The following is an 18,065-nucleotide window of genomic DNA, read 5'->3' as shown; positions in this document are numbered from 1 at the left end:
ACACACAGCTTTTTTGTTGCAACGTATGCTGGGAGTTATATCAGCAGATTTTGATGTCCCGGGAAGCGAATCCAGATTATGAGGAAATCTGTTCTGAGCACCATGGGTTCCATGTGACGGAACTGGAAATCAATCAAGCAAAAGCGAAACTAGCACAAAGGTAAGGGAGCAGCAACTGCACACAGTGCAGTGCAGTGTCCGGTTATTATTGGCCAGTAAATCAAGAGTGCCACGAATCAGAGTGGGGTGCTGACCTTTGCACCCAATTCTCCAACCCAAAGAATAACTCATTGTCCTAAGTCAAGGGCTGGCCCTAAATTCTTAAAATGGTTATTTCATGCAATTTTGACTTTTTAAAAAAGGGGCATGATCATTATTTATCAATGAAATTTGTATTGCGCCTTTCATAACATCCCAAAGCATTTCACAGCCAATGAAGTATTAATGAAGTGAAGTCACTGTTGCAATTTAGGGAAATGCTGCAGCCAATTGGCACACAGTAAGGTCCCACAAACAGCAAATGTGATAAATGACCTGACAATCTGGGGTTCTTTTTGTTCGTTGAGAAGACAATGGGAGAACTCCTCTTCTTCCAATTGTGCTGTGGGATCTTTTACATCCACCTGAGAGGGCAGACAGGGCTTTGGTTTAACGTCTCCTCTCAAAGACGGCTCCTCTGACAGTGCAGCACTGAAGTATTAGCCTAGATTATGTGCTCAAGTCTCTGAAGTGGGGCTTGAGCCCACGACCTTCTGACTCAGAGACAAGTGCCAAGGCTGACACTTTGTCTAATTGCACTTGCGAGGCACTTTACAGTTTTCCAAATCATGAGATGCTGAGGAATATTCAGGCTCCTATCCATCCAGCAGAGTATTGTTTTAAGGGATTTTTGTTTGGGTACTGCCTGAAAATCCCCATGAGTATTGATTTACTTTAAACACTATTGTTAATCTGGAGAACAGTTTGCCCTGCAACATCCAGAGCAGGTGCATATTAGCATTCTCTGTCTGCCGCACGAACCTTTCCGTACTGCCCATCACAATAGCATGGTGAGGTAGGCTATCCCTGGTAGTAACAGGAAATGATCCACCATCCCTCCCCCTCCCCCTCCCCCCAGAAACACCTCAAAGTCAAGGCCATAATGACCCTGGATGAGGGTCATTGTCGAAACCTCACTTTTTTTTGTAAAGTGCTCCATCGAGTGGCCAATGTGAAAAATGGCAACACACTCAATAAATGTTTCCACTTGTGGGGAAGTTCAAAAATAGGGTTCATAAATATAAGATAGTCACCAAAATATCCCAATAGGGACTTCAGGAGAAACTTATTTAACCAGAGAGTGGTTAGAATATGGAACTCACTACTGCATGGAGTAATTGAGGCGAATAGCTTAGATGCCTTGAAGAGGAAGCTAGATAAACACACGAGGGAGAAAGGAATAGAAGGAAATGCTGATAGGGTGAGATGATGAAAGTGGGAGGAGGTTCATGTGGAGCATAAACACCAGCATAGACAAGTTGGGTCAAATGGCCTTTTTCTATGCTGTAAATTCTACGTAATTCTTTATAATCTATGTAAAAATGGTACCTAAGTTTTCCCCAGCCATATTTGAAATTAATTCCACCATCCTTATTCTTACCAATCTTATTTGGTTCCCTCTTCCCTGATGCGTCATTGGTAAATCCCTCCCATAGTCTTGCCCCACCTTGTCACTGCAACTTCCTCTTGTCGTACATCCCAGCTTGTGCTTTTCAGTGTTGACTCAAGCCTCCTGTACATCCTCCCTCTTCCTTCACTCCACTTTGAGACAGAGCCTTCAGCTGCCTTATTCTACTCTTTGGGACTCTCTCTCTCTCTCTATCCCTAAACCCCTCCTCCTTGCTGTTACTTCCTTTCCCTCGCCCATTTAAAAGCCCCACTCAAGATTTATGTTTTTGACAATGCCTTTGGTCGTCTACTACTGCTCGGCATCTGTTTGTCCTCTCTGAAGAGCCTTGAAGGTTCTGGCCATTAAAGGCACTATATGAGGCCAAGTTATTGTCCTAATTTGTTCACCTCTTGGGTTGCCTGGCATTGCACAGTATTCCAGGACTAGGAGACCAAAGTGACCTGACCCTGTGCCAATGGAGCTCTTTGACAGTTCTGCTGGGTGTGCAAGGCCACCTGGGATGTCTGGTCGAGTGATTGCCCTGTCTTTTCCTTACCTGATGGTCTGGCTGAGATTGGGAACATGTCCTGTAGAGAACTGCAGCTGAGAACCCAAGTGTAGCATGTTGATGCCTAGCATGCTACTCCAGCACACCCCATAATGGTAGATGGGAGTTTGAACTTGTGTCCTTTGAATGGCAGTGTAGTGCTGTAACACTATAGTTACCAAGCCACTAGGCATCTATAGCTTTGATTTGTGTACAGATATTGATCCTCTTGCTCTTTTTCAAACAACAGCTTTATTTTGAACAAAACTGCTGTATCAGAAAAAAGATAGTTCACCTTGGCTGTCAGAAGCCAGTGCAGCACCATTTTGGCTTTTTTTTCTCCAAAGTTATCCTCGAGCATGTTCTTTATATTCCTTCCTCTGCAACTCAGTATTAACATTACTGTATTACAACCACAAACCAATGTGATTTTTACAAATTGATTTATTTATTTTGGGGAGTATTTGTTTTCTTCTGGTCAAGGTGAACATTGTCCGTATGGAGAATGGAGCAGGTTGTCACCCAGTCTTCGCGTGAAGCAGTCACAGGTCACATAAAGTACGTGGAAGATTCAGAGTAACACCTCCTCTAAACCAACCCCAACAATGTGCTTCAGCCCCAACCCTCTGCTGAATTCTTTACTTTCTGCACGGATATTACCAGTGTAACAAAGTAGTGTATCTTTGGTTTTTAGCAAAATGGCATGAATTAGGAAACATTCTTTTATTCTGTATGCTTTTTAACCTTATGTTATAAGTCCAAACTTTGTAAATTTACAGTAGATTAATTTTGCTGAGGCACGAAAAGGCAGGGCGCGTTTAAATAGCTGAAAAGTGTCCAGTACTCAATAAAATAAAGAACAAAGGTTTGATTTTCCCTCCCCGATTAAAGCTAATTTTTAATTGTCTATCCAGAAATTCAGGTGCAATTCATTTCCAACTCAGCAACATTCCTCTAATTCTTACAGCTAGTATACATTACAATATGGGCAAAGTTGTCTTTTTTTAACAAAATAATTTCAAATACAAGAGATGGCTCCATAATACAATATAGTGGAGGGAAAATCTGAGGTGCTGTGGAGAATCTGGTCCCCTCACTCTGCCGAGTTACCTATCTCGCCCAAGTTACCTATCTTGGCTGCACTGGTGCTTTTCTGGGTGGTGGCGGGGTGCCTTAGCCAGACTACTCTTACACTGCTCCCAGCATTAGTGCCTGCCTAACCCAGTCCTCCTACTATGTAAGGTGCACGGCTCAGGAGAGACTAGTTAGAGGAACAATCTAAAGCAAAAAAGAACAATTCCGAAAATAAGTAAGTAATTTTTAGTAAAAGCACTATATAGTGCAACAACAACTTGCACTATACATTGCCTTTAAAGTAGAAAAGGATTCCAAGACGCATTCAAATCAAAACGGACATTGAGCCAAAGAAGGAGTTATTAGAAATGGTGGCCAAAAGCTTGGTTTAAAAGGTAGGTTTTAAGGAGGTCCTAAAGGAGGAGGGGCAGTGAAGTTTAGGGAGAGAATTCCACAGTACGGGGCTTAGATGGTTGAAGGCATGGCTTCCAGTATTGGGGTGAAGGGAAGAGGATGTGCAAATGGCCAGAGTCTGGGGAATGGAGAGCTCGGGGAGGGGTTGTAGGGCTAGAGAAGGTTACAGAGATTGCGAGGGGTGAGGCCATGAGGAAATTAAACATGAGGATGAAAATATTACATTGGAGGACTGTGCACCAATGTAGGTCAGCAGGAACAGGGGGATAGCTGAGTGGGACATGGTGTAGCATAGCATATGGGCTGTAGAATTTCAGATGAGCTGATAGATAATGGGAGGCCAGCCAGAAGAACATTGGAGTAGTCGATTCCGAAGGTGACAAAGACAATGGATGAGGGTTTCAGCAGCAGATGGGCTGAGGCAGGGGATGGCGGTGGCCAAAGTTACATAGAAACATAGAAGATAGGAGCAGGAGTAGGCCATTCGGCCCTTCGAGCCTGCTCCGCCATTCAATGTGATCATGGCTGATCATCCAAATTCAGTACCCTGTCCCTGCCTTTTCCCCATATCCCTTGATCCCTTTAGCCTCAAGAAATATATCCAACTCTTTCTTGAATATATTTAATGAACTGGCCTCCTCCATCCTCTGTGGCAGAGAATTCCACAGGTTCACCACTCTCTGGGTGAAGAAATTCCTCCTCATTTCAGTCCTAAATGGCTTACCCCTTATCCTTAGACTATGACCCCTGGTTCTGGACTCCCCGGCCATCAGAAACATCCTTCCTGCATCTAGTCTGTCCAGACCTGACAGAATTTTATAGGTTTCGATGAGATCCCCTCTCAATCTTCTGAACTCCAGTGAGTATAAGCCCAATCGACACAATCTCTCCTCATACGTCATTCCTGCCATCCCAGGTATCAGCCTGGTGAATCTTCGCTGCACTCCCTCCATGGCAAGTACGTCCTTCCTCAGGTAAGGTGACCAAAACTGCACACAATACTCAAGGTGCGGTCTCACCAAGGCCCTGTACAACTGTAGCAAGACATCCTTGTTCCTGTACTCGAACCCTCTTGCTACGAAGGCCAACATACCATTTGCCTTCTTAACCGCCTGCTGCACCTGCATGCTTACCTTCAGCGACTGGTGCACAAGGACACCCAGGTCTCTTTGCACTTCCCCTTCTCCCAATCTATTGCCATTCAAATAATAATCTGCCTTCCTGTTTTTGCCACCAAAGTGGATAACCTCACATTTATCCACATTATACTGCATTTGCCATGTTTCTGCCCAATCACCCAACCTGTCCAAATCGTACTGGAGTTTCCCGACATCCTCCTCGCAGCTTACCCTCCCGCCCAGCTTTGTGTCGTCTGCAAATTTGGAGATATTACATCCAATTCCCTCATCCAGATCATTAATATATATTGTGAACAGCTGGGGTCCTAGGACCGATCCTTGCGGTACCCCATTAGTCACTGCCTGCCACTCGGAAAACGACCCGTTTATTCCAACTCTTTGCTTTCTGTCCGCCAACCTGTTCTCTATCCAAGTCAATACCTTGCCCCCAATCCCATGTGCCTTAATTTTGCACGCTAATCTCTTGTGTGGGACCTTATCGAAAGCCTTCTGAAAGTCCAAATACACCACATCCACTGGTTCTCCCTTATCTATTTTACCAGTTACATCCTCAAAAAATTCCAGTAGATTAGTCAAGCATGATTTACCTTTTGTAAATCCATGTTGACTTTGTCCGATCCTGTCACCGCTTTCCAAGTGCTCTGCTATTACATCTTTTATAATAGACTCTAGCATTTTCCCCACTACCGATGTCAGGCTTACCGGTCTATAATTCCCTGCTTTTTCTCTACCACCTTTTTTGAATAGTGGGGTAACATTAGCTACCCTCCAATCCATGGGTACTGTTCCAGAGTCTATCGAGTTCTGGAAGATGATCAGTAATGCATCTACTATCTCTAGGGCCACTTCCTTAAGTACCCTGGGATGTAGACCATCAGGCCCTGGGGATTTATCGGCCTTCGGTCCCATCAATTTTCCTAACACCATTTTCCTACAAATACTGATTTCTTTCAGTTCCTCTCTTTCATCAGACCCTATGTTCCCCGGCATCTCTGGGAGGTTATTTGTGTCCTCCTTTGTGAAGACAGAACCAAAGTATGCATTTAGTTGGTCTGCCATTTCCTTGTTTCCCATTATAAATTCCCCTGATTCTGACTGTAAGGGACCTACGCTTGACTTCACTAATCTTTTTCTCTTCACATATCTATAAAAGCTTTTACAGTCAGTTTTTATGTTCCCTGAAAGCTTACTCTCATATTCTATTTTCCCTTTCTTAATTAATCCCTTTGTCCTCCTTTGTTGACTCCTAAACTGCTCCCAATCCTCAGGATTATTGCTTTTTCTAGCCAATTTATATGTCCTCTCCTTGGATCTTATGCTATCCCTAATTTCCCTTGTTAGCCACGGTTGAGTCACCTTTTTTGTTTTATTTTTACGCCAAACTGGGATGAACAAATTCTGTAGCTCATCCATTCGGTCGTTGAATGTTTGCCATTGCCTATCCACCGTCAACCCTTTGAGCGCCATTCCCCACTCAATCCTACCCAACTCGCTCCTCAGACCATCGTAGTTTCCTTTATTTAAATTGAGGACCCTTGTCTCTGAGTCAACTACTTCATTCTCCATCTAAATGAAGAATTCGATCATATTATGATCGCTCCGACCCAAGGGGCCTCGTACAACAAGATTGCTAATTAATCCTTTCTCATTGCATAATACCCAGTCTAAGATGGCCTGATCTCTGGTTGGTTCCTCGACATATTGGTCCAGGAAACCATCCCGTAAATACTCCAGGAATTCCTCCTCCACAGTATTGTTACTAATTTGGTTGGCCCAATCTATATGTAGATTAAAGTCACCCATGATGACTGCTGTGCCCTTATTGCACGCTTCTTTAATTTCCCTTTTAATGCCATCCCCAACCTCCACCTTACTGTTTGGAGGTCTATATACCACTCTCACTAATGTTTTTTTCCCCTTAGTATTTCTCAATTCTACCCATACAGATGGAAGTCTTTGTGATAGAGGTGAAATGAGGTTGGAAGCTCAGCTCCGGTCGAGTTGTGAGCAGTCTGGTTTAGCCTGAGACAATGGTCGGGGAGGGGAATGGAATCGGTCACTGAGTTTGTGGTGGGGGCTGAAGACAATGGATTCGGTTTTCTCAATGTTTAATTGCAGGTAATTGAGGCTGAACAAAGACTGGATGTCAGACAAGCACTCAGAGGTAGTGGAGGGGTCAAGATAGGTGGTATTGGGTGTCATCAGCGCACATTTGGAACCTGACCCCATGTCTTTAGATGATATCACTGAGGGGCAGCAGGTTAGATAAGGAAAATGAGGGGGCCAAGGATATAACCTTGGGGACTCTGGAGGTAATGGTTTGGGGTTAGGAAAAGTAGTCGTTGCTGGAGATGCTCTGGCTACGATCAGATAGGTAAGAGTAGAACCAAGCGAGGGCAATCTCACTGAGCTAGACAGCTAAGGAAAGGTGTTGGAGGAGGATGGTGTGGTCAACCATGTAGACAGGTCGAGAAGGTTGAGGAGGGATAGTTTACCACAGTCACAGAGGATGTCATTTGTAACTTTGGTTAGGGCTATTTCAGGATACCTGGTTGGAGACATTCAAACATCGAGTTGCAAGAAAGATGGGCACAGATTTGGGAGGCAACAACACATTTAAGAACTTTGGAGAGCAAATTGAGAATGGAGATGGGGCAGTAGTATGCATGGACAGAGGGGTCAAGGGTGTGTTATTGAGGAGGAGCCTAATGATGGAGGTTTTGAAAGGGAGGGGGCAGTACCCCAGGAGAGGGAACCATTTACAATGGGGCCAGGAAGGGAAGTTGGGTGTTGTAGTGTATGTACCTTTAAGGGGAGAACTACTTTTTACAGCTCCTGTATACTGTAGTACCGGCAGTGACCACACCTATGTATAAACCCTGAGTAGGGATCTGTACATTTAGTTTTAGAGTAACCCTCATCCAGTAAATACCTGTTGATTGTTCCTGCAGTCTCGTGTCTAGTTATTGAAGGACACACATCAAAAATACACGGATCTAACAGTGGCGACGAGGCAGATTCGAACCTACCTGAAACTCTGCATTACTTCCCAGGGATTCGCTCCTGGAGAACAGTAGAAGAAAGTTGAGGCCAGAAGCACGGGCGTCGACCACGAGCAACCGCCCAGTCATCCAGCAGAGATTTGAGCATCGCAGGGGAGGCTGTTGAGAGCTGGGCTTGGTTCTCCAGTCACAGTGGTCCAGCGAAACGGGCTGGCAACAGGTACGGCGCAGACCCTTCCCGGACAGCGGCGGCTAGAGCCGACCGATGGCACAGAAAAGGCCGAGCAGCGTCGACGGGAGAAGAGAGAGGGTAGAGCGCACAGGGCGCAGCCGGTGTTCAGGACCGAACGGCGTCGACGGGAGAAGAGAGAGAGGCGCGAAGGAAAACACGCAGAGCGCAGCCGGTGTTCAAGGGACGAGCAGCGTCAGCGGGGAAAGGGAAACGCGCAGAACACAGCCGGTGTTCAAGGGCCGAGCAGCCGCAGCGGAGAAGAAGGGAGAGTGCGGGAAACGCCATTTTGAGCTGCAGCGGAGAAGAAGGGAAAGCGCGGGAAAATGCCATTTTGAGCCGCAGCGGAGAAGAAGGGAAAGCGCGGGAAAACGCCATTTTGAGCCAGTCTAACCACACCCAGGGATGCCGAAGAGTGGCAGTATCACAGCGTTCGACAATGAAGTCGAAGATTGGACGACATATGTCGAACGCATAGAGGTGTACTGCAAGGCGAATGAAGTGCCAGATGAGTGGAAAGCGCTGGTATTGTTGAATTCCATGGGTGCAAAAACGTATGGCTTACTGCGAAACCTAGTAACCCCAGAGAAGCCAGTGGACAAGGATTTTGGAAACATAGTGTCAATCCTACAGAACCACTTAAACCCCACACCGCTGCTGATAGCAGAAAGATTTAAGTTTCACAAAAGGAACCAGCATAAAGATGAAAGTAATGCTGAGTATTTAACGGAACTGCGCAAGCTATCGAAACACTGCCAGTTTGGAACGGGACTAGCAGATACTTTAAGGGACAAGTTTGTGTGTGGGCTTCAAAGTGAAGGAACCCAGAAACGGCTTCTATCAGAAAAGGATCTTACGCTGGACAAGGCTTTCAGCATGGCAGTATCACACAAAGCAGCCGCACGGGGCGCTGCAGAGATACAACGGAGACCGCAAGAATATGGCACAAATGAAATGTCATACGGAACAGTGAAGTGCTATCGCTGCGGCAGAACAACACACGACCATAATGATTGCTGGTTTAAGGACCAAGTGTGCAGACAGTGTGGAAAAGTAGGACACATAGCAAGAGTCTGCAGGTCGGGAAAGAAAACCAGCAGCAAGAAATCTCCACAGGAAAAGTACAAGAAGGTACATAAAGTGACGGAGAGTAGTTCAGACGAACAGAAAAGTGATACAGACTCCGGAAGCAAGGAGCTGGGTTGTCTGAAACTACATAAGGTGATCCAAACGGAGGATCATCAAACTATCTGGGTCACGCTCAAGATAGCTGGAGTCCAAGTGAAAATGGAATTGGACACAGGATCAGCCCTAACAGTCATAAACCGAAGGGCAGCACGGTGGCATAGTGGTTAGCACTGTTGCCTCACAGCGCCAGGGACCCGGGTTCGAATCCGGCCTCGGGTGACTGTCTGTGCGGAGTTTGCACATTCTCCCCGTGTTTGCGTGGGTTTTCTCTGGGTGCTCCGGTTTCCTCCCACAGTCCAAAGATGTGCGGTTTAGGTTGATTGGCTATGATAAAAATTGACCCTTAGTGTTAGGGGGATTAAATACGTGGGGTTACGGGGATAGGGTGGGATATGTGTTGGTGTAGGGGTTACGGGGATCGGGTGGGATATGTGTCGGTGCAGGCTCGATGGGCCGAAATGGCCTCTATCTGCACTGTGGGGATTCTGTGACTACAAGCGGCTATTCTCACATATACCCTTGAGAGATACAGAGATTGTCTTGAAGACGTACACGGGGCAAAAAGTCCGCCCCAAAGGAAAAATAAGGGTGAACGTTGTATATAACGGTAAGGAAACACCAAAAATGGACCTATATGTATTGCCAGATGGAGGACCACCACTACTAGAACATGAATGGATCCGGAAGATACAGCTAGATTGGCATTCCATACAAGCACTGACTGTAGATGCCAAAAAGGATGACGACGTCACACCTGGACGACTGTCAAAAATGCTAACTGACGCACAAGAAATGTTCCAGGAGGGACTTGGAACACTAAAAGGCATAACAGCGACGATCAAAATAGAGGAAAATGCAAGCCCAAAGTTTTTTAAGGCCAGACCGGTGCCTTATGCAATCCGCCCAGCCGTCGAAGCAGAGCTGGAAGGTTTGGAACATTCAGGAGTACTGTCCAAAGTGGACTGGAGCGAGTGGGCCACACCCATCGTTCCTGTAATGAAGAGGTCATTGAGTAACACGCCTGGGGAACCAAAGAAAGTTCGCATCTGTGAGGACTTTAAGGTGACAGTGAACCCAATCCTTCACACGGTACAATATCCGCTTCCGCGGATTGAAGATATTTTCGCCTCGCTATCTGGAGGGAAACGCTTTACTAAGATCGATCTGGCCCAGGCGTACCTGCAAATGGAGGTAGAAGAAGCCTTGAAACAGTACCTCACGATCAACACTCATAAAGGTCTCTACCAATACAACCGGCTGGTGTTCGGGGTAGCATCAGCTCCAGCTATTTGGCAAAGGGCAATGGATCAAGTCCTGCAAGGGATTCCAGGGACCCAGTGTTATTTGGACGACATCCTGGTCACGGGCAAAAATGACAGTGCTCACCTTGCCAACCTGGAGCAGGTGCTCACTAGATTGAAGGAATATGGGCTCCGAGCAAATCGCCACAAATGCGAGTTTTTCCAGAAGCAGATCTCGTATTGTGGCCATGTTATTGATGGAGAGGGGTTACATAAGTCCCCTGAAAAGATTGAGGCAGTAGTCAAGGCTCCAGCACCGGAAAATGTGTCACAACTGAGGTCGTTCCTCGGGCTGGTGAACTACTACCATAAGTTCTTGCCGAATTTGTCTACAGTACTACATCCACTGAACACCCTACTGCAAACGGGGGTACCATGGAAGTGGAATGACGAATGTAAACGAGCTTTCCAGAAGTGCAAAGAATTGATCACATCAAAAGAGGTGTTGGCTCATTTCAACCCAGCACTACCAATTCGGTTGGCGTGTGATGCATCACCCTATGGCATTGGAGCGGTGCTGTCGCACAAGTTCCCAGACGGCTCAGAGAGGCCGGTAGCCTTTGCGTCTCGGTCACTAACCTCAGCCGAGCGTAACTACGCCCAGATTGACAGGGAGGCCCTCAGCCTAGTGTGGGGAGTGAAAAAGTTCAACCACTATCTGCACGGGCAGAAGTTCACCTTGCTGACAGACCACCAACCACTTGTCTCCATCTTTAATCCAAAGAAGGGCGTGCCGGTGATGACTGCGCAATGGCTACAAAGATGGTCGCTTTTTCTAGGGGCGAACCAATATGAAATCGAGTATAAGGGCACGAAACAGCATGGAAACGCTGATGGGCTATCACGCCTGCCACTGCCTACTGCGGAGGAAGCACCAGCAGTGGACCCTGTCGAAATATTTCATTCGACTATAATTGAACGCTTGCCAGTAACTAACGCTGATATAGAGAAGGAGACCCGAAATGACCCGACATTGTCTCGGGTATATGACTTGACGGTGAAGGGATGGCCAACACATGGCGACTCACTGTTGCCAGCATTCTCATCCAGAAGAGAACAGCTGTCAGTATGCCAGGGGACCTTGATGTGTGGATCCCGAGTGGTAATTCCACCCAAGTTAAGGGAGAGAGTGCTCAATGAGCTTCACGAAGGCCATCTGGGAGGGGTGAAAATGAAAAGCCTTGCTAGGGCTTATGTGTGGTGGCCGGGGATCGATCAGCAAATCGAGGACCTGACAGAAGAGCTGCTCAGGATGCCAGAAGGTCCAAAATGCACCACCACATGCCCCTCTACACCCATGGGAGTGGCCCTCCTCTCCATGGCAATGGGTGCATATTGATTTTGCTGGTCCATTCATGGACTCAATGTTTCTAATAGCCGTGGATGCGCACTCAAAATGGCCTGAGGTGATCAAAATGTCATCCACCACCACGGAGAAAACTATTGCAGTCCTACGGACCATATTTGCCAGGAACGGCTTGCCAGAGCAGATTTGCTCTGATAACGGACCACATTTTGTGTCCGAAGAGTTTCGAAGATTCATGAAAAGGAATGGGGTAAGGCATTACACATCCGCCCCGTATCATCCAGCCACAAATGGATTGGCTGAGAGGTTCGTACAAACCTTTAAGAAAGCAGTAAGGGCCATGTGCGATGACGACATTCCACTGGTGGACAATTTCCTGTTAGCCTACAGAAATGCGACACATGCAGTCACCAAACAGACCCCGGCCATGATGTTCTTTAACCGAAGGTTGAGATCTCGTCTGGATTTGCTCAGACCAAATGTACGAAGAGATTTTGAGAATAAGCAATTCCAGCACATCAATGAGAAGCCGACAAGGAGCTTCAATGTAGGGCAACCAGTCTTGGCCCGCGACTACCGAACAGAGAAATGGCAACCAGGAACTATATGCACACGGCAGGGGCCACTAATGTACACAGTGGATGTTGGGGAGAACATTGTGAGACGCCATGTCGACCAGATCCTAGAGTCACAGGAACGAGGCAACCCCATGTCTCGCGCACCTGGTGATGAACCCGACATACAGGTAGCATCTACCCCAGAAACAGTAGCATCGGAAGCTGATGAACCAACTGACGACAGGGGGCCTCCGCACCAAGAACAAGACACTCAGGAAAGGCGCTATCCAGAAAGGATCAGGAAGCCACCCCAAAGACTGAATTTATAAATGGACTATTTTCAGTTAATGTGCATGTTAAAAGTGTTAATTGTTAAATGAATGTTATGGTACTGTCAATCTAAAAGGGGAGGAATTGTAGTGTATGTACCTTTAAGGGGAGAACTACTTTTTACAGCTCCTGTATACTATAGTACCGGCAGTGACCACACCTGTATATAAACCCTGAGTAGGGGTCTGTACGTTTAGTTTTAGTGTAACCCTCATCCAGTAAATACCTGTTGATTGCTCCTGCAGTCTCGTGTCTAGTTATTGAAGGACACACAACATCAAAAATACATGGATCTAACAGGTGTTGAGTAGTTTAGTGGGAATGGGGTCAAGGGAGCAGGAGGTGGGTCTCATGGACAAGATGAGCTTGGAGCAGGCATGAGAGGAGATTGGAGAGAAACTGGAGGAAGACATAGGCTCAGGTCTAGAGCGGGGGCAGCTTTGGGGAAGGTTTGGCTTGGTGAGCAAGGGTAAGCGGGGTGGGGGAAACAGCAGAAGCAGCTGAATGGATGGTCTGAATCTTGGTAACAAACAAGTCCATGACCTCCTCGTACCTGTTGGAGGTGAGGATGAATGACAAGGGCCTTGGTTTGCGAGTGAATGGACATTCTGGAGAGAAATGCAGAGACGGGCGGTGATTGTTGGTCTGCGGACAGAATGAAAGTGGCAGTGGAGGTTGGCGAGGTTAGCCACCAGTGGGCGTGCTGGGTGGGAGGACCAGCGCGAGAGGGCAATGGGCCATTTTGGGTTGGTGCCTATAAGGAAGCAGTGATGGGTGCTTTGATGGGCCCTTTGGAGATGGCGAGAGAGGCACAGAGGGTAGCTGTGGACTTATCCAAGAGGGATTCAAGCCTACAACAGTGGCAGAGAAGTAGTGGTGAGGAGTTGGGGTAGGAAATAGGGGGGACCCCAAGAGGGGAGAAATGACTGAATGATGGGGAGGGGAGGAGACAATAGGCTAGCATGAGAGGGGCCAAGAGAGTGGGGAAAAAAAGGAAGTAAAATTAATGGGCTTAGAGTGGCAACCAAACTGTGCATGTGAATGGACACAGGATCAATACTTTCAGATAGAGTAATGGAGATGAAAACCCTGGAATCGTTTAAATAACAATTGAATGTGGCAGTGGGGAAACTGTAGGACTTTCCTGGATGTTTGGACTAAAGTGGGCTGAATGGGTTTCCTCATCTACAATTGTTTTGTGAAAAATTGCTTGAGCAATTGCGGCTGCCATAAAGTGCCTTCAATCCCAGTTGGCATTGTTGGACAGTGTTGTGCAACATAGAAACATAGAAGATAGGAGCAGGAGTAGGCCATTCGGCCCTTCGAGCCTGCTCCGCCATTCAATGTGATCATGGCTGATCATCCAAATTCAGTACCCTGTCCCTGCCTTTTCCCCATATCCCTTGATCCCTTTAGCCTCAAGAAATATATCCAACTCTTTCTTGAATATATTTAATGAACTAGCTTCCACCGCCCTCTGTGGCAGAGAATTCCACAGGTTCACCACTCTCTGGGTGAAGAAATTCCTCCTCATTTCAGTCCTAAATGGCTTACCCCTTATCCTTAGACTATGACCCCTGGTTCTGGACTCCCCAGCCATCAGAAACATCCTTCCTGCATCTAGTCTGTCCAGACCTGACAGAATTTTATAGGTTTCGATGAGATCCCCTCTCAATCTTCTAAACTCCAGTGAGTATAAGCCCAATCGACACAATCTCTCCTCATACGTCATTCCTGCCATCCCAGGTATCAGCCTGGTGAATCTTCGCTGCACTCCCTCCATGGCAAGAACGTCCTTCCTCAGGTAAGGTGACCAAAACTGCACACAATACTCAAGGTGCGGTCTCACCAAGGCCCTGTACAACTGTAGCAATTGAGAGGGCAGCATAGGAACAGGAGTAGGCCATTCAGCCCCTCGAGCTGTTCCAATTAGATCATGGCTGATCTGTTTCTTAACTCCATCAACCCACCTTGGTTCCATATCCCTTACCTAACAAAAATCTATCAACCTTAGTTTTGAAATTTTCAATTGACCCAGCATCCAGAGCCTTTTGATGGAGAGAGTTCCAGATTTCCACTACCCTTTGTGTGAAGAGGTGCTTCCTGACATCACCCGTGAACGGCCGAGCTCTAATTCTAAGGTTGTGCCCCCTTGTTCTGGACTCTCCCATCAGAGGAAATAACTTCTCTCTATCTACCCTATCAACTCCTTTAATCAACTTAAACACCTCAATTAGATCACCACTTAATCTTCTCTACTTAAGGGAATACAAGTCTAGTCTATGCAACCTGTCCTCATAATTTAAACTTTTTAGCCCCGGTATCATTCTGGTGAATCTGCACTGCACCCCCTCCAAGGCCAGTATATCCTTCCTGAGGTGCGGTGTTACATCTGGGGTCAAAATGCAGGTTCTGTACTAACCTTTCCTGTATTTTCATTACTTAACCAAAAAAATGCCTAATGCCACATAAGAGCAGCCCACTCTCTGGCAGATTAAGAGTTCATCTTAAGTGGACTCAATTGTACTCTTTAACAAGATACGTGGGGGGTTTTCTTTATAAAACAGTCAGTAATTTCTTGTACGTTGTGTCAATTGTTTGCAGGGTAAAAAATCCAGAAGTGGTGATGCAGATGACCTCCGTTGAGATTAGAGATAAAATCGTTTTCTGTAGGTAACAATTAATATATTAGCTGTGCCTGTGACTTTTTAAGAGATGCCTGGATAGAAAGGATGGTTGGCGATATTAGGGGGTGGGTTGGGGTTGGAGATTTACTGCGTTGGCGATATATGGGGGGGGGCGGAGATTTACCATGTTGGCGGTTGGGGGGGGGGGGGAAGAGATTTACCGCATTGGCGATATTAGGGGGTGTAGGGGGCCAGAGATTTACTGAGTTGGTGATATTAGGGGGGTGGGGGGGGTGGAGATTTACTGCGTTGGCGATATTAGGGGGTGTAGGGGGCCAGAGATTTACTGAGTTGGTGATATTAGGGGGGGTGGGGGGGAGATTTACCGTGTTGGCGATATTGGGGGGGGGGTAGAGATTTACTGCGTTGGCGATATTAGGGGGGTGGGGGCGTGGAGATTTACAGCGTTGGCGATATTAGGGAGGGAGAGATTTACTGTGTTGGCTAAATTAGGCGGGGGGGGAGATTTACCGTGTTGGTGATATTAGGGGGGCTGGGGGGGGGGAGATTTACCGTGTTAGTGATATTAGGGGGGGTGGGGGGGGAGATTTACCATGTTGGTGATATTAGGGGGGCTGGGGGGGGAGATTTACCGTGTTGGTGATATTAGGGGGGGTGGGGGGGGGGAGATTTACCATGTTGGCGATATTAGGGAGCGGAGATTTACCGTGTTGGTGATATAAGAAGAGTATATACAAATTATATGAATGTATATTTATACACTCAGGGATATATCTGTTTATACACTGTATGGATAGATCTGTATTTTTGTGTACAACCATGAATGTTTTTCGATGCTTTGGCAACATAAGATGTACCTTGTCATGCCAATAAAGCGATTTGAATTGAATTGAATTGATATTAGGGGGTGGGGGGGTGATTTACCGTGTTGGTGATATTAGGGGGGGGGAGAGATTTACCGTGTTGGTGATATTAGACGGGGGTGGGGGTAGTGTTGCAAAATTACGGGAATTTTTAAAAGAGGAAACTTTCCATGGGAATTTTCGGGAATTTTGCGTTCTTTTGCACACTGATGGTTTTTGTCTCTGACCCTTATATTATCTTTGTCATCAAAATAGACATCCTGTTCCATACAAATAAAATCAGGCTTTCAAAACTTTATTTAGGTTATAATTTTGAACTTTATTGAACCCCCACAAAAAAGACCCATCTAAAATAAAATAAAAAAAGTGTCAGTGTGGCGGAGCCACCAAGGGTCTCAGAACAATTAGTAATAATCCCTTTAACTACAGTGTAGTGCAGCCGCAGACTGCACCTTTAAACTGCCTGTTAACTGTACTGTATTGTGTTTTCCTGCACTCCACGTCATGACGCCGATCACGTGACCACCAGTGGCGCGAAGAACGCGATGACGTCATGACGTCAGCTTCCAGAATCTTCCAGTAGTCGTCGAGTGCCCAGCAAGCTGATTAGACCTGTGTACCGTTTCTCCTGTAGTTTCCCTGTTAACTTCGTTGTTCATTAAAACCTGTTGATTTGATTCATCGAGTCGAATACCTTATTCAGATAGGAACTTCCATTCCTACATTGGTGACCCCGATCTCGTCGGACAACTTTCGTTGAGGATGAACACGAACGCCGTCGCCCTTAAACTGCCGCAGTTCTGGGAACAGCAGCCAGCAGCATGGTTTTTCCAGGCAGAAGCACAGTTCGCTGATTTTTTCTGTGCCAACGGTCTGCTGGTCGACGTCCAACACTGCCGACTCGTTAATGCGTCCACTTTCCACGCAGTGCCCTGCCACCGCAGCACCGCCGTGTCCTGGTCGGTGGCCTGTGCGGTTCCGTCGCAAGACGGGTTTACGCGCCTGCTCGGTGAATTCCCGGAGCTCACCAGGCCTACTTTCTCGGCTGCAGGCACACGGCACGGGGTGGAGCACCATATCTCCACGACCGGAGCACCCGTTTACGCTCGGGCGCGGCGATTAGAAGCCGGCAAGCTGGCAGCCGCAAAGGCTGAGTTCCAGACCATGGAGCGCCTCGGGATCATCCGGCGTTCGGACAGCCCTTGGTCCTCCCCACTGCATATAGTACCCAAACCAGGCGGCGGATGGCGACCTTGCGGGGATTACAGATGCTTAAACGACGCCACGACACCGGACAGGTATCCTATTCCCCACATCCAAGATTTTTCGGCACATCTGGCTGGCAACTCTATATTTTCTAAAGTGGATCTCGTTCGTGGATATCACCAAATTCCAGTGCACCCTCCAGACGTCCCCAAAACGGCAGTCATCACTCCGTTCGGCCTTTTTGAGTTCCTCCGCATGCCATTCGGTCTGAAAAACGCAGCTCAAGCATTCCAGTGGTTGATGGACTTTGTCTTACGGGACCTGCCCTTCATTTTTGTATATTTGGACGACATCCTAATAGCCAGCAAGGATATGACAGCTCACATGGCCCATTTACGTACACTTTTCGCCCGGCTCAGCCAACACAGCCTTATTGTCAATCTGGCCAAATGCACTTTTGGAGTATCCAGTATTGATTTCCTGGGACACAGGATTACCCCAGAAGGCGCTGTCCCGCTAGCCACCAAGGTAGAGGCAGTTACCGCATTCCCGCGGCCTCACACAGTCAAACCCCTGCAAGAGTTCTTGGGGATGGTAAATTTTTATCATTGTT

General features: G+C 47.0%; 1 protein-coding gene across 1 annotated transcript in view; it reads left to right on the top strand.

Moving 5' to 3' along the window:
- The window catches only part of LOC147107443 (uncharacterized), a 37,165-nt gene extending 21,694 nt beyond the window's left edge, over nt 1-15,471 (top strand). The window contains exons 4-5 of the mRNA XM_086007411.1: nt 9-160; nt 15,340-15,471. Of these exons, the coding sequence (XP_085863537.1) occupies nt 9-160; nt 15,340-15,412 (225 nt within the window). The 3' untranslated portion in view covers nt 15,413-15,471. The remainder of the gene's footprint in view (nt 1-8; nt 161-15,339) is intronic.
- Nucleotides 15,472-18,065: the final 2,594 nt, after the last annotated feature.

The sequence above is a fragment of the Somniosus microcephalus genome, chromosome 14 (assembly GCF_052327205.1).
Source record: "Somniosus microcephalus isolate GS21.2 chromosome 14, FLI_Smic_1.0, whole genome shotgun sequence".
NCBI lineage: Eukaryota > Metazoa > Chordata > Chondrichthyes > Squaliformes > Somniosidae > Somniosus > Somniosus microcephalus.
This window is presented reverse-complemented; position numbering and strand designations above follow the sequence as displayed.